This window comes from Rhinatrema bivittatum, chromosome 4 (assembly GCF_901001135.1).
Source record: "Rhinatrema bivittatum chromosome 4, aRhiBiv1.1, whole genome shotgun sequence".
Classification (NCBI taxonomy): domain Eukaryota; kingdom Metazoa; phylum Chordata; class Amphibia; order Gymnophiona; family Rhinatrematidae; genus Rhinatrema; species Rhinatrema bivittatum.
The window spans coordinates 21,057,210-21,071,866 of record NC_042618.1 but is presented as its reverse complement, the minus strand read 5'-3'; the positions used below and the strand labels follow the sequence as shown (position 1 = coordinate 21,071,866).

Genomic DNA, 14,657 nt, shown 5'->3' with positions numbered 1-14,657 from the left:
TATATATCCAGATTTTGCTCCGGTAACACAGGAGAGGAGACGAGAATTTTTAGTATTAAGAGCTCAAGTAGTCTCTCTGGGGTTTTCATTTGTGTTAAAATATCCCTGTAAGTGTGTAATTAAGTCTTCAACAGAATGCTTTATTTTCTTCTATCCGGAGAGAAATTAAAATCTTTCCTTAATGCTAGGAGGGTTGTTATAACCCCCCATTAAATAGTCCTAGAATCAGGATCATAAAGTAATAAAACTCCTATTTTTGACATGTTAATGCCTTAATGTTTAAGAAGTTTTTCTATTAAGTCTCCAATTATTTTCGTGCCCTCAGGCCTAAGTTTCTTTAAGGGGAACTGCAATTGTTCTGTAATTTGATAAAAGTGAAAATTATTTTCTTATTATGTATTGAACTTGCATATCCATTTTCTTTTAGTAAGATGTTGTCTTGCTGTAATGTTGAATCAGAAAAATAAAATTAAAAAAAAACCAGATTTGCAGTGATGAGGATTTAAAGAGGCCAATTTCAAGTTTAGTTGGGGGAGTGATAGCTTGGTGTATCAAGTTGAGTTCCTTTTTTATGGATAGTAGGATACCTCCTCCTTTTTTTTTGGGCCTTGGGATTGAGAAGATATCATAAGTGTTGGTGGGGAGCTGGTTTAGAAGTACAGTGTCAGTTTCCTTAAACCAAGTTTCTGTAATAGCACATATGTCTGGGTTCTCATCGAGGAGGAGGTTGTTAAGAATGGGAGTTTTTTTACTTAATTATTGTGCGTTAAGTATGATGAGTGAGAGAGCAGCGATACCAAAGATTTGGGTGAGGGGGAGGGGGGAGATCATAGTAGGTAGGATGGGTTTAAGGAATGAGCGGTGCCGTAGGTTGGAGGTGGCGATGGGCCTATGTTTGTTGTGTTTGAGTGTATGTATATTGTGGAGTTGCATGTTGGAGGAGGATGTGTGGGCCACTGCAAGTGTTTACTGGGCTTAGAGTAGGGCCGAACAAGGTATAGATAGCCTAGATTTGAGAAGGGGCCTGGGATGGGGATGCGAAGAGGGGGGAGATATTTGCAGAGGGAAAGTGTAGAGAGTATGGAAGCCGAGAGGGGGATGCCGGTGAGAGAGTCAGGTTGGGGTAGCAGGAGAATCTTGGAATACAGATAATGTAGAAGTTGAAGGGGCAGCACAAAGGGGCACACTAAGGGGCAGGCTCCTCAGTTGCGCACCTTTGGCGCCTACGGCTCCACCACAGGGCCTTTTCTAGGGCTCCCCCGTCGCTCTAGTTGTCAGTGGCACTTCTGGTGACGTCAGCGGTCGTGGGCGGCGGCTTCAGAAGGCGCAGGACTGAAGGTAAACCTCAGATGCCGGTCTGTCAGGGTTCGCGGGCCTCAGGTCTATGTCCCTCGCCGGCGGGCCTCGGGTCTGGTCGGGGCTCAGGTCGATGTCCCTCCCAAGTGGGCCTGAGGCCTCGGATTGGCGCGGGTTGTTGGAGTGGTGGCACGGGTCGTTGGAGCGGTGGCGCGGGTCCAGTAGGTTGGGTCAGATGGCTGGCGCAGCAAGAAGGGCTGAACAGCTCACCGCAGGGCCTTTTCTAGGGCTCCCCCGTTGCTCTAGGTGTCGTCGGTGGCGCTTCTGGTGACGTTGTCAGCGGAATAGGGAATTGTTCAGAACCGAGGTGGAGCGAATGGTTACTATGAAGCTGGTAAACATTCTGCTTCTGCTATTTTAGTCTCCATGGCAGACAATAACCCTCTGGCCTACAGTAGTGTTTTTCTGCTAGGTCATGCCAAGTTTTCAACCTGAAGCCTTGCTTCCTTTTCCTCGCTGGAAAAAAAGGTGGAGGGTAGAGACCTCCCCTGGCCCTGATCCAGTTCCCTTCATTTTAGAAAATGACCACTCCTCCATTAGCCATTGCTACTGTAAGACTCATGGCCAGGGTAAAATCTTTAAGGCCCTGGAACATTAAACTTGCTTCTGGTGGACATTCAACTGGAAGAATAGTCTTGGCATAGATCTCATGATTTTTTTTTTTTTGTCCGTGCCCTATCTGTGTGTCCTGACTCCCTAATAATTAATTATGTATGCTTTAATTATTTACAAACATTTGATATTCTGCTTTTTGCAAGAAATGGTCTTAAAGCAGATTACAGACAATGTAAGGAAAAACAGGTACCTCAAAGGAGGTAATGCTTAAACTGAGTGCCATTATAGCAGTGTTAAAACTTATTTAGGGAAACATTCTTCCTAATGGGTTAATAAAGGGAAGGGAAGGACTGGTTGAAAGGCAATGCCTTTTTTCTGGAAAGCAAGGTAGGTAGGTCCTGGTGGATAGCAGTGGTACCTTGTTCCAGATTTTTTTAAGTCACTTCAGGCAGGTCGGGGGAATACCATGTAGTAAAGTGTTACAGTAGTCTAATCAAGTAGTGATTAGTGCATGGATAACTTATGCAACATTAGATTGACTGAGGTACTTGCGTAATTGTTGGATCTGGCAAAGGTGCATAAAGGAGGCTCTAACAACCTTGGAAATGTGAGATTAGGATCAGGTTTTATTTATTTATTTAAAAGTTTTTCTATACTGTCATTAAGTTATTTACCATCATAACGGTTTACAATAGGGCACATATAGCAAAGAAAAGATTGTACTTTGCAAGGAGGGTGCCAATAGTATCCGGTAACAAATAAACATTACTCCTAGAGTCTTTGAACAGAGTCTTTGGGCTGAAGTGGAGGTGCCTGATATGCTGGGTAAGGCTTGTAGGGGTATCTTCGGCAACTGAGCAAAGGAGTTCTGATTTGGAGGGGTTGAGTTTTAGTTTATGGTTAATGAGCCATTGGGCTACTGCTTCCAGTTGTTGAGATTGGTGATAGTATATGTTGAGCAATTCCGAGTTTGACGCAAAGTTGGAAGTCCTCTGCAAATAGATGGCATTTAATGTTGAACGATAGTATCAGGTTGCAGATGAGGTGCATGTAGACATTGAAGAGAATTGTGAAAAGGAAAGAGCTCTGGGGTACTCTATAAATGCAGCTTTTTGAAGTGGATTGTTTGTTGGCCCACATGACAGATTGAGTTCTGTTGGATAGGAAAGATTTGAACCATCTAAGGGCAGTATTTTTGATGCCAATATTTCCTAGGCTCTGAATTAAATGGCTGTGATTAACTATGGCAAATGCTGCAGAAAGATCTAGTAAGAATAGGGTGGAGTCGCCCCCTTGACCTGCAGTTAAGTGAATCCCATTGGTGATATCTAGTAGAACTGATTTGATACTCAGGCCTTTCCTGAAACCAGATTGGTAGGGGGTGCAAGATGCTTCTCTCTTCGAGTAAGCTGAAGAGTTGGAAGTAGAATACTTTTGCAACTAGTTTGGATTAGAAAGGGAGGCTGGAGACTGGGCCAGTAGTGTCACAAATCTGGCTGTTAGATAGTGCTCCTCTGCCAGCAGGAGCTCTCAGTGGGCCAAGCTCAGACCCGCTCTAGCCGCTGCCTTGAAGACTGCATGACACAGCAAGGCCAGCCCTATAAGAATCTCATTCATGGTATCCTCCCTGTCTCAGCTTGATCTCCTCTCTGCCTTTGGTCACTTGTTCTTGTGCTCTTGCCTGTAAAACACTTGCCTTTGTTCTGTGTATAGCTCCTGCCCTGTTTAGGCCTACTAGTCTGTCTGCCTTCTCTTGTCTCTTGCCTTGTCCTTGCCTTGTTTGAGACTATTCTGTCTGCCTGTATTGTGTGCCCTGTCCTATCTAGACCTTCCAGTGTGTTTTTCCCAACTTTGCTTCTGTTTCCTGTGGGCCTCCCAATGGCCCTTCTTGCTCCCTGTGGGTCTCCCATATCCCTTCTGCTCCCTTCTTGTTCTTTGTGTATTTTCCAGTCTTCCAATGGCTTTCCTGTTCCCTGTGGGTCTCCCAGTGGCTTTCCTGTTCTCTATGGGCCTCCCAATAGCTCTTCTGCTCACTGTAGGCCTCAGTGGCCCTCCTATGTCCTGTCTAGGTCTCCTGGTGGCCTAGCTCACCTGTGTGTTACTTACCCTGTATACTGTTTCAGACTTGCCCTGTCTCTTTTCTTTCTTTGTCCACCATGTTTTGCCAGTGCACTCCTTGTTCCTGAGTACCTTATTCCTGACCCAGTGCACCACCCTCTAGAAGCCACCAGCACTGGAGGGCACAACCTGAAGGGAAAGTGGCTAACCTGGCAGAAGATCTACGCCAGTCCTGCCTGCTCCTGACCCCTGTGGAAGACCTGTCTTCTCTCCCTTGCTTGGATACATTCCCAGCCATGATAGGTAGCTGTTGATCATTTTAGGGTCATTGTTTGGTTTCTTCAGGATAGGTTTGATTACTTCTTGTTTGAATGTGTCAGGCAGCAGGCATTGTGATAGGATGGCATTGTGATATTGGTAAGCCATGGGGTTAGCTCAGGTTTTAGGTTGCAAATGAACCTGGGGGAATAGAGTTAAGTGGGCTCAAGTTTGGCTAATTCTTTGGAGCATATTTTAACCTCTAGTGAGGTGATGATTCTGAATTCAGACAGTGGTAGCGTTGTCTGGAGGGGTCAAGGTGTTCCTGACAATAGAGAAGGAGAGAAGTATGAGAAAGGAAGAGTTGTCAAAAGAAGAATGTATCTTTAGGATCTTGTCTGTAAAGAATTCAGCAAGATCTTCCACTGTGTGACCCCTGTGGAGGTAGAAGTTGTTTGAGAAATAGGCTTGGAGAGCTTCTGCACAAATTCAAACAGTTTACTCATATGGTTCATCGGGAGTTCTAGTTGTTTGGTGATACAGACCTTTTTTTGTCTGGCAAATGACTCCTCACATTTTGCTTGCAGTTATTTAGGTTTATGTCTGTTTTTTTTTTTGTTTCCTCCAGGCTCATTCAAGTTAACAGGCTTGCTGTTTGAAGATGAAGAGACCTGCATGGAATCATGGAGAGTTTCTAGGATGTCTGGTTGGTCTGGATTTTAGTAGAGCTAGAGTGTTAATTACTGAAGTAAATTAATTGTTTAATTGTTGGACTAAGACTTTTGGTGGATCAGAGGGCTTTAGATTTTCTGGAATAAGAAGTTGTACTATACTGACATTTTGTGATGGAGGAAAGGTTGGTAGTTAAAACAGGGGAGCTGGATGGGTATGTTTTAGGATGGGAATGGTGGCTTGGCCTACGTAGTGGTCTCATGATGAGATTGGGTCCACTGTGATCATATTTGAGTCAAGATCAGAGTTTGCTGAATGGAAGATAAGGTCACGAGAGTGGCTGTATTTGTAAGTGGGGATCTAATTAATTGGGTGACTCCAAGGTCATCCATATTGCATCGAAAGTTAGCAGCTGTGCCGCATGATAGTTGAAGTCTCCAAGGATGATGAGGCAGAGTGGTCATGTCACAGAGTTTGAGAAAGGAATCAGGCTCAGTGGAGGGCGGTATATGAAGACAAGTTTGGGTCCTTCATTGCCTTGAAATGTTATAACTAGGCAGTTCGATTTGTCTGTGAAGTGATTAGAGCAAGAGCTAGGGATTGATTGAAGATGACAGTAACACCTCCTGCACAGCCAATGGACAGGTTATGAGGTGAATTAGATAGCAAGGTGTGCAGTGATGCGCTAAGGTGACATTGTCACCCTCACCAATCTAGGTTTCGGTTTGGCAGAGTATGTGCAGGTTCAAGATGAGGTTGAAGATGTGATAAGATTTGCTGTTTGCTGAGTGAGCATGAAAGGGTTTTGTGTATCTTTGCTGCTGTTCTACTTTTTTTTAAGTGATTTGGTGTAGATGTCTAGTGTGAAGCTGTTTGGGTGGCAGTCGAGTTCTCCTGCCCCAGGTTACTTGGTTAAGGAAGCAGATCTTGTTGAAGCACATTTTTGGTGGTTTAAGATGGTTTGAGAATAGTATTTAAGACCATTGCATTAGACATTTAACTTTATTGATAATACCAGAAAGAGGCTCTTCTTTTTTAATTTTTTCTTCTCCTTAGAGCGATGGTATCTTTTAAAACGAGTGCATGCATGCCCACATCCACTGCAATTTTAAATTGTCTGTGCAAGTGTGTGCAGCTACTATAAAATACGCCTAGTGTGTATCTTTCCTTAGGAATTGGCTTTTACACATGCAAAGTGAGCACAAAGTGTCTAAATATCAAAATCACAGAACATATAGAAAGACATGGTTTAATGCAACAAAGTCAGCATGGCTTTACCCAGGGCAAGTCTTGCCTCACAAATCTGCTTCACTTTTTTGAAGGAGTTAATAAAGGAAAATTAGTTCTTACCTGTTAATTTTCGTTCCGGTAGTACCACAGATCAGTCCAGACCATGGGTTGAGCCTCCTGTCCAGCAGATGGAGACAGACCAAAACTGTAAGGTTCCATATTAGGAGCTACCACCCAAGAAAGAGATCTAGGCGTCATAGTGGATAATACATTGAAATCGTCGATTCATTGTGCTGCCGCAGTCAAAAAAGCAAACAGAATATTGGGAATTATTAGAAAGGGAATGATGAATAAAACGGAAAATGTTTATAATGCGTCTATATCGCTCCATGGTGAAAACCACCACCTTGAATACTGTGTACAATTCTGGTCGCCGCATCTCAAAAAAGATATAGTTGCAATGGAGAAGGTACAGAGAAGGGTGGCCAAAATGATAAAGGGAATGGAACAGCTCCCTTCTGAGGAAAGACTAAAGAGGTTAGGACTTTTTAGCTTGGAGAAGAGACGGCTCAGGGGGATATGATAGAGGTGTTTAAAATCATGAGAGGTTTCATGATGTGAATCAGTTATTTACTCTTTCAGATAATAGAAAGACTAGGGGGCACTCCTTGAAGTTAGCATGTGGCACATTTAAAACTAATCGGAGAAAGTTCTTTTTCACTCAACACACAATTAAACTCTGGAATTTGTTGCCAGAGGATGTGGTTAGTGTAGCTGTGTTTAAAAAAAAAAGGATTGGATAAGTTCTTGGAGGAGAAGTCCATTACCTTCTATTAATTAAGTTGACTTATAAAATAGCCACTGCTATTACTAGCAACAGTAGCATGGAATAGACAATGTTTGGGTACTTGCCAGGTTCTTATGGCCTGGATTGGCCACTGTTGGAAACAGGATGCTGGGCTTGATGGACACTTGGTCTGACCCAATATGGCAAGTTTTTATGTTCTTACATTTTTACGTATCTTATATTCTTACATTCTTACGTATCTTATAGTTTTTGTTGATTATATATTTATCTCTCTCTAATTGTTTCTTAGTTTAAATTCTGTACTGTCTTCCATTGCCCAGGTTTTACGCTCCCTGTTTAATGTAACTTTACTTTCTACCTTGATGTTAATTGGTTTCCCCTCAGTTACATTGTAAACCGGTACAATAAGACCTAGTCTTGAGCATCGGTATAGTAAAAGAAATTAAATAAATAAAATAAATAAATAAATTTTAAAATGTATGCACTTGAAGGAAATAACCAGTTTTGACCACTTAGTCCACCAGCAAGACCCCTCTTGTTCTTCAACCTGGACTTCCCCCCTTTACTCAGTCAGGTTTGGGCTATAATGAGGTTTTTTTTTAGACTTGTACCTGATAACAAGCAAAAGTAAGTATGTGCAGGTAACAACTCTACGTGTGAGACGTTCACCAGATTTAAAATCGGGATTTATGTGTATATAGGTTGGCCCCTCCTTGGAATGCCCTGACCCCCCACATCTTTTTCTTTTTTTTTTTTTTGCACACATACATATACATGCCTAATTTCCCAGCTTTAAAATAAGTTACTCGCTCTCGGCTCTTATACTCATGTATATGGGCCTTTTTATGTGAGCAACGCTGTAGTTTCTTCCATATCTCTATTAGGTAGAGGGTGGGGGTCTGTTGGATTGAGAGAAAGAGGGTAGACAGAGAAAGAGATTGTTTGTTTGTATATGGCTGAGAGTTTAGGAGACTTGGGGTAAGGAATACATTGCACTTCAAGCTAGAGTGGTTTAGTGCATAAATAAACAAATACTGTTAGTGAGAGAGCCAATAAGAGGGGAAGGGGTAAGAAGAGAGAGAGATTATGCCATGTTCCTGAAATTTTGCACAAAGAGGCATACCCAAGGCCAAGGCCAAAGGGCTACACCAAAGGGTATGCCTGTTTGTGTAAACGGACTGGCTCAATAAGAATAAGGGGTAGACAGACACAAGATCAAACCCCCCCCACCGCAGATCAGGTCGACACCACTAGGGGAAGCACTTTTCTGAACTAGACCACTGCATTAATGACATGATCAAGTTAATGAAAGACAAATATAAAACAATCTAGCCATGCAAGACTTTTGCAGTAAAAATGATCAGGCACTTTGGAACTGAGCACATAGGACGCAAACTATGAAAATTATACGATCTGTCACCGATCAAAGTTTGCTCACCCTTTCCCCTTCCTCTTATTACTGGAATATCTTTTTTGATTTACTTATGATAGCCACACTGCTTTACATTTCCTTGTAAATGTCATCTTTTACTCATTCAATTCTGACAAAAGAGTTCAATAAAAAGGTCTCTATTTATATGTATATATAATGTATATGTAGGTGTGTGTGTGTGTGTATGTATATGTATGTATGTATGTGTGTATGTATGTATGTGTGTATGTATATATATATGTATGTGTGCATATATATGTGTGTGTATGTGTATATATGTGTGTATGTATGTATGTATATATATATATGTATGTGTGTATATATATGTGTGTGTATGTGTATATATGTGTGTGTATATGTGTATATATATATATAACCGAGTTAGACAGCAGCCTCTGCCCGCGCGTGAAGGGGCGGGCCTTCTGGCCGGGTACGTGGCGGGACCTTCAGCCGGAGCCAGCCTTGGCGCCTCCTCGTTCCGGGCCCGGCACGGAGTCCGCCTCCGTCCCAGGATGCTTTGCGTCCGGTTACACGTCGCCGCCTCGGGTTCAGATGCGGAGCCCTGTCATGGCGGCCGTCGAGTCGGCTGGGAGCGGGACCAGCTGGAAGGGGCAGCTCCGGCCCGGCTGCGCGGTGAGAGGAAAAACCGCTGTGCGGGGGCGAGGGCAGCGGCGGGCCATGAGCGTGCGGAGGGGCGGTGCCGGCCTCTGCTCACACCCCGGCAGCCGCGCGGGAGCCCCGGCGGCCCCGGGCCCTGCTTGGAGATAACGTCTGTGTGTGTGAGGAAAGCGGCGGCCGGCGGCCCTGTGCTCTGCCCGGAGACAGCGTTCGTGTGTGAGGAAAGCGGCGGCCTGCGCTCCGGACAGCGGGGGGTCTTTCTCCTCCTCCTACGTCCTCCTTCCGACCGGTCTCCCGATGGCTTCGTGGCTCGGAGGGATCGGCTCCGGCCTCGGCCAGTCCCTCGGACAAGTGGGGGGCAGCTTGTCCTCCTTCACCGGGCAGATCTCCAGCTTCACCAAGGACATGCTGCTGGAGGAGGCGCAGGAGGTCGGAGGTGAGGGCTCGGCGCTTTCTGAGAGCTGGGAGGGCCCGGGCGCAGGCTGGCTTCCGACGGGGGACCCTGGAAGTCGCACACCCACCTGGTGTTTTGTGTTTCTGAAGACATGCTGACTGGCAAAACGTGCAGTCAAATCAGCAGTATTAGCTTGTCTATAAATAACTTGCTTGAGTTTTTTTTTTTTTTTTTTAACTCTGCAGTTCTTCTTCTTTGGATCTTGTTCCCGCGCCACCTTTTCTGTTTTTGTTACCCATATACATTAGGTTCTTATACTTTTGGACAATAAAAGATGCCAACCTTTTTAATATGGAAATGCCCATTTTCCTTCTCTGACCCTGTTTTTCTGCTTATCCTGCGTTCATCGCTTTGTATCCGTGAGATACGTCAGACTCTACTATTTCATCAGCGCGATTGAAAATAAAATCGGAATAAGAAAGGAATCTTAATCATTTCGTTAGCCATAACTGCCAACATTATTTTTCAGATAGTCGTGTTCCGAGGTGTTTAGGACACAATCGTTTCTTTCTGTTTATAATTGGGTTCCTTTACGGCAGAGTAGAAGTGACATCCAGAACTTCAAAGAGCAGTCAGGCAAGGGACCTGAAGTAGTGCCTACAGTTTTTTAATTTATTATCCTCTTATATATTAAACTCAAGGCAATAGCATTGTTCTACGTTTGGAGATGTATTGTGTCTTGTATTTCTTCTGTGGGCTGGAGAAGAGGTGGAGGGACAAGAAGCAGGTTAGCCTGTTTGATAAGGAGAATGGGGCAGGGTCGAGACACTGGTGATTGGATCGTGGTGGTGGTGGTGGTATCCGCCCCCCCCCCCCCCCCCCCCCCAATCCCATGAGACCTAGACTGCTTTAGCCGCACCCCATTTCAAGTGGATAGCCACAGCAGCCTCCTCTTGGACATAGTTGTTTTCCTCTTTGGTCCAGGAATTTGGGGCCTTCAAAATTTGGTACCCTAGGTAATTGTTGGGATTTTAACTTAACTCTTCTATCCCCAGATCCTGATGTATTAGTTTGTTGTAACATACTTTCTTTGGGTATGTTTTGTAGAAAGGCATGAAATGAATTGAAAGGTAAGACCTGGACACTTGCAAGATTTTTTGGGAAGGGGCTTCCCACTGTCAGCTGGGGGGACAGAGAGAGGCTGAACAGTTCCCTGTGTCTGGCTTATCTCTCTGCTGTCCTCTGTCAGATGCCCTGCAGTGAGGTGCCAGGCATTGTTGGAGGTTTTATTTGGTCACTCTTTTGATTGCTAGGATCTAATCTCCTGAGGGACTTGAGACCAGGCAGTTACCTTTGTCCTGCTGCTGTGAGGTGTGGACCTTCTGAAACCAAGGTGGGGGAGACTTATGCTAATTTATGGAACTGGTGCTCAGTCTTGCCACTATGCACAGATGACAAAATCTTGGCCAAAACTGTTTCACTGTGACTGAGAATTGTGCTAGTGGAGGTGATTGATCCTCAATAATCCTACACAGTTCTAGGTTGGACCATATTTGATATATTTTTTTCCAGGAATGTATTCATTTCACTCCTGTGGCTGATCTGTCTGTAGTCTTCTTATCTTTAGATGAGGCTAATCCTTTTGATGGTGGTTCATTGTTCCCTCATCACAACTCTGTGGGAGTTTGAATTCTGCCCCTATTTGGTGAGTCTTCTCTGCCATTTTTTATTTCTTTGTAGAATATTTGGTGAAGGTAAACTGGTCCATGAGAGCGCCTCTGCCATTTGGATGAGGGGTATGTTGGGATTCCCCCTATTGAGACAGCTGCCCTGGCCATCAAGCCATGCCCTGCGTTTACTGCACAGGCGGCTCAGTGACCTAGTACTGTAGGAGCTCAATTTGCGGGTAACCCTTTTGACATATACCAGTGTTTCTTGTGGCCCAGGACCTGATTGAAAGGAGAGGATGTTGACATGTTGGTACATTTATTTTGTTCATGTCTTTGACCAGATCAGCTGGGCTGGTATGCTTGACCTGCAGTACGACTGACTGCTTTTTTTGATACCTGAAAGAGGGAGATACTGTGTGTGAGATGAAAACCGCGTGCGGGGCGAGGGCAGCGGCAGGCCATGAGCCTTCTAACTCTGCCAGTCTTCTACCAGGAGACTTTCAAGTCTAGAGCCAGGTCTCCTTATCAAGGGAGTTGGTGGCAACTGCAAGTGTGGGCTTCTTATGGAACCCCCTCTCCACAATCCTGGTCTGGTTGTGAAGATGTTCCCCTGTAGCATGTTGCCAGTTTTCATCTTGGCTGGAGCCATGAAAATCTGTAGTCTCCTGGTTGGCAGCCAGCAGCACTGGGTGTACTCAGAATTTCTGGCTTGATGAATGGGTTTAGCGTACCCGTGTGTTGTTTACTCCAGAGGATCAAGAAGGTGTTGTCCACTGATCAATCAACCTTGTAAGCATGGATACTATAGGCCAAAGATTCCCACCCCTCCAGCTTTGTATATAGGCCCTATAAAGTCTTGAGAACCCCCTCGGGCTTGCCAGTCCTGCAACCCCAGTTGACTTGGGGATCTGCCCTTGGTCTGCCTCTGTGCTGTGCTTATTTGATTTATGTTCTGCTTTTCTGCACTTCACAGCGGATTGCATCGAAGTAATATAGGTATTTCCCTATAACTAGAGGGCTTAGAATCTAGCAGGCCGATGCAATGTCATTGTGTAAAAAATGTGCGTCCAAATTGGGTGCACTGTTTTTTGAATGCATGCACATCCACCTCTCCTGGGCGCTTGATGCAATAGGCAAATGAGTGCTACAGTGGATAATTTGTGCGTCCCTAGTGCTCTGCATCGGGCGCCTAGGAAAGTGGCTGAGCATCTATAACAGCCTGGCCAGCGCTCCCTCCCATCACCCCCTCCCTGGGGCAGGGCTGTTCCTGATTGGGCCTTTTCAGTGAAAGCGGATTGGTCCTTTCATTGACATGTGACAGTGAATGGACCAATCAGCAGTAAGTGAAGAGGTGAATAAATTAAGTACCCGACCCTTAATATTGATTTATTCACTCCTTCAATCGGGCCAGAACTTGGGGATGCTGCTTTCTGTGGTTCCTCCTCCTATATTGCGACGATACTAATAGGAGGATCCAAAGAAGCAGGATTTGCCCAAGTCACAAAAGTGTTAGTGAGATTTAAGCCTAGTTTTCCTGGTTTGTAGTCTGCTGCTTTAAGCACTAGGCTGCTACTCCTGCGCATAAAATGTAAAATTCTGCAAAATTCTGAACACTTTATATTGGTCAAAATAACACAATATACATGACAGTCTTTAAGTAATTAATTTAAATGTAATACAGAAATGTATACTTAAAGATGCAGAGTTTGAAATATTTTGAGAAGAATTTTCCTAGAAGTATGCTGTAAGTGTCCTTTCCACTCTGTCTCCCTACTCCCCTGGCCAGTCTCCTTTCACTTTGCTCTTTCAGGCCCCAACCTCTTCCACCCTGCATTCTCTTTCCCCTCCTCCTCTAGGCTCAACCCTTCCACTCTCTCATTCTCTGCACTTTGGCCCCTCTCTCAGTACCTGCCCCTCAAAAAGGTGCTCACTCGCTCTCTCACACACACACATACACACTCCCTCTCTTGCGCACACCCCCCATACAGGCTCCCTTTCTCTTTCTTTCTCTCTCTCTCACACACACACACACACACACACACACACACACATCCCCTCATAGAGGCTCCCTTTATCTCATGCACAGTCACATACCCTCATACAGGCACCTTTCTATCGCATACCTACACACGCACACCTTCTTAAGGCGCTCTCTCTCTTACACACATGCTCCCTCACTCTCTTGCACACACCCTCACACAGGCTACCTCTCTCACACACACCTTTACACACTGGCTCCCTCTCACAAACAAACAAGCACCCGCACTCTCTCACATACACACAATCTCTTTTTCGCACACACCAGCTCCCAATCTCTCACATGTATACACACTCCTTCACAATCTCCTCACATAGCCGCCTCCTCTCTGGCATATATACCCAAGCAACCCTCGCAATATGCTGTCTCACACACCACTTTGCACACAAGTGCTCTCACCCCCCCCCCACACACACACACCCTCACAGTATCTCTCTCTCTCACACACACCTCTACACAGCCTTGCAGTATCTCTCTCTCTCACACACACACACAGCCTCGCAGTATCTCCATCACACACATACCTCTACATACAGACACACTCTCACCAGGACCTGCACCATCTTCTCCGCGAATGGGATGGACTGTGTTTGTGACTCCTGGGACTCTGTCTAAATTCTGTGCAGAAAATCAAAATTCTGTTCAGAAGGAGAATTCTGCCCAAATTCTGTGTTCTGCAGTAGTGCAGAATTTTCCTAGTAGTATCCTCTGAGGAGTTGCTTCAGTGTGTGTGTGTATGTGTGTATATATATATATATATATATATATATATATATATATATATATATATATATATACTGAGGCAATTCTGTTACATGCTCATACTTGTATAATGTAATTGAGAAATGTGGGATGAATGAATAAATCATGCCATGCCCTATCTTGCCCTTATTTTCCACTATGACAGAGTATGGCAGGATGTTTTAGAACGTGAGGCAAATCCACATTAGGATTGTATAATCTGAACTGATTCTAAGCCCCATTGCTGATCTATGGTGGAAGATCATACATACACTGTGCTATGGGATTGGGGGAGACAGTGGCACATGTGAGACTTTTGTCCCTTTTGTTGAAAAATGAAAACAGTTTTCCCTATTTTTTTTTTTTGTGTATTCTTGTTCACCTTTCCTTTCTTTCTAAAGAATTTGCTTTTGAAGTTTTAGATGAACTTTTCAGCCCATGTGTTCATGTATGGGCATGCCATGTCCAAGGGCCCCTCACGGTCCTGGGATCACCTAATCAATTTCGTCCTAGTTCTAGTGAAATAAGCCATTTATTAAACCGGTGCAGAATTTGGTTTGAAAAACCTGTTGGATTGGGGCTCTTGTTTAGAAGCAGAGTGAAACATTACTGGTGTGTAGTCCGCTGCTTTAAGCACTAGGCTGCTACTCCTGCGCATAGTGGATCCATAGAAATGTTTGGACCAGAGAGCACTGGGGGAGGTGCAGACACTTCTGAGATCTCCTTACACCTGTATTATGCAGGGTTACTTTTCTTATCCAGGCAGTGGGCAGGCTTGACAGGTCTGTACAAGAGGGGTGAGAAGTTTTCACCCTTCTTGAGTTTCA

At 44.6% G+C, this 14,657-nt stretch overlaps 1 protein-coding gene across 1 annotated transcript in view; it reads left to right on the top strand.

Annotated features, from left to right (window-relative positions):
- The first annotated feature begins 8,877 nt into the window (after nt 1-8,877).
- The window catches only part of TRIP11 (thyroid hormone receptor interactor 11), a 146,689-nt gene continuing 140,909 nt past the window's right edge, over nt 8,878-14,657 (top strand). Inside the window, exon 1 of the mRNA XM_029597808.1 lies at nt 8,878-9,423. Within this exon, the coding sequence (XP_029453668.1) occupies nt 9,285-9,423 (139 nt within the window). The 5' untranslated portion in view covers nt 8,878-9,284. The remainder of the gene's footprint in view (nt 9,424-14,657) is intronic.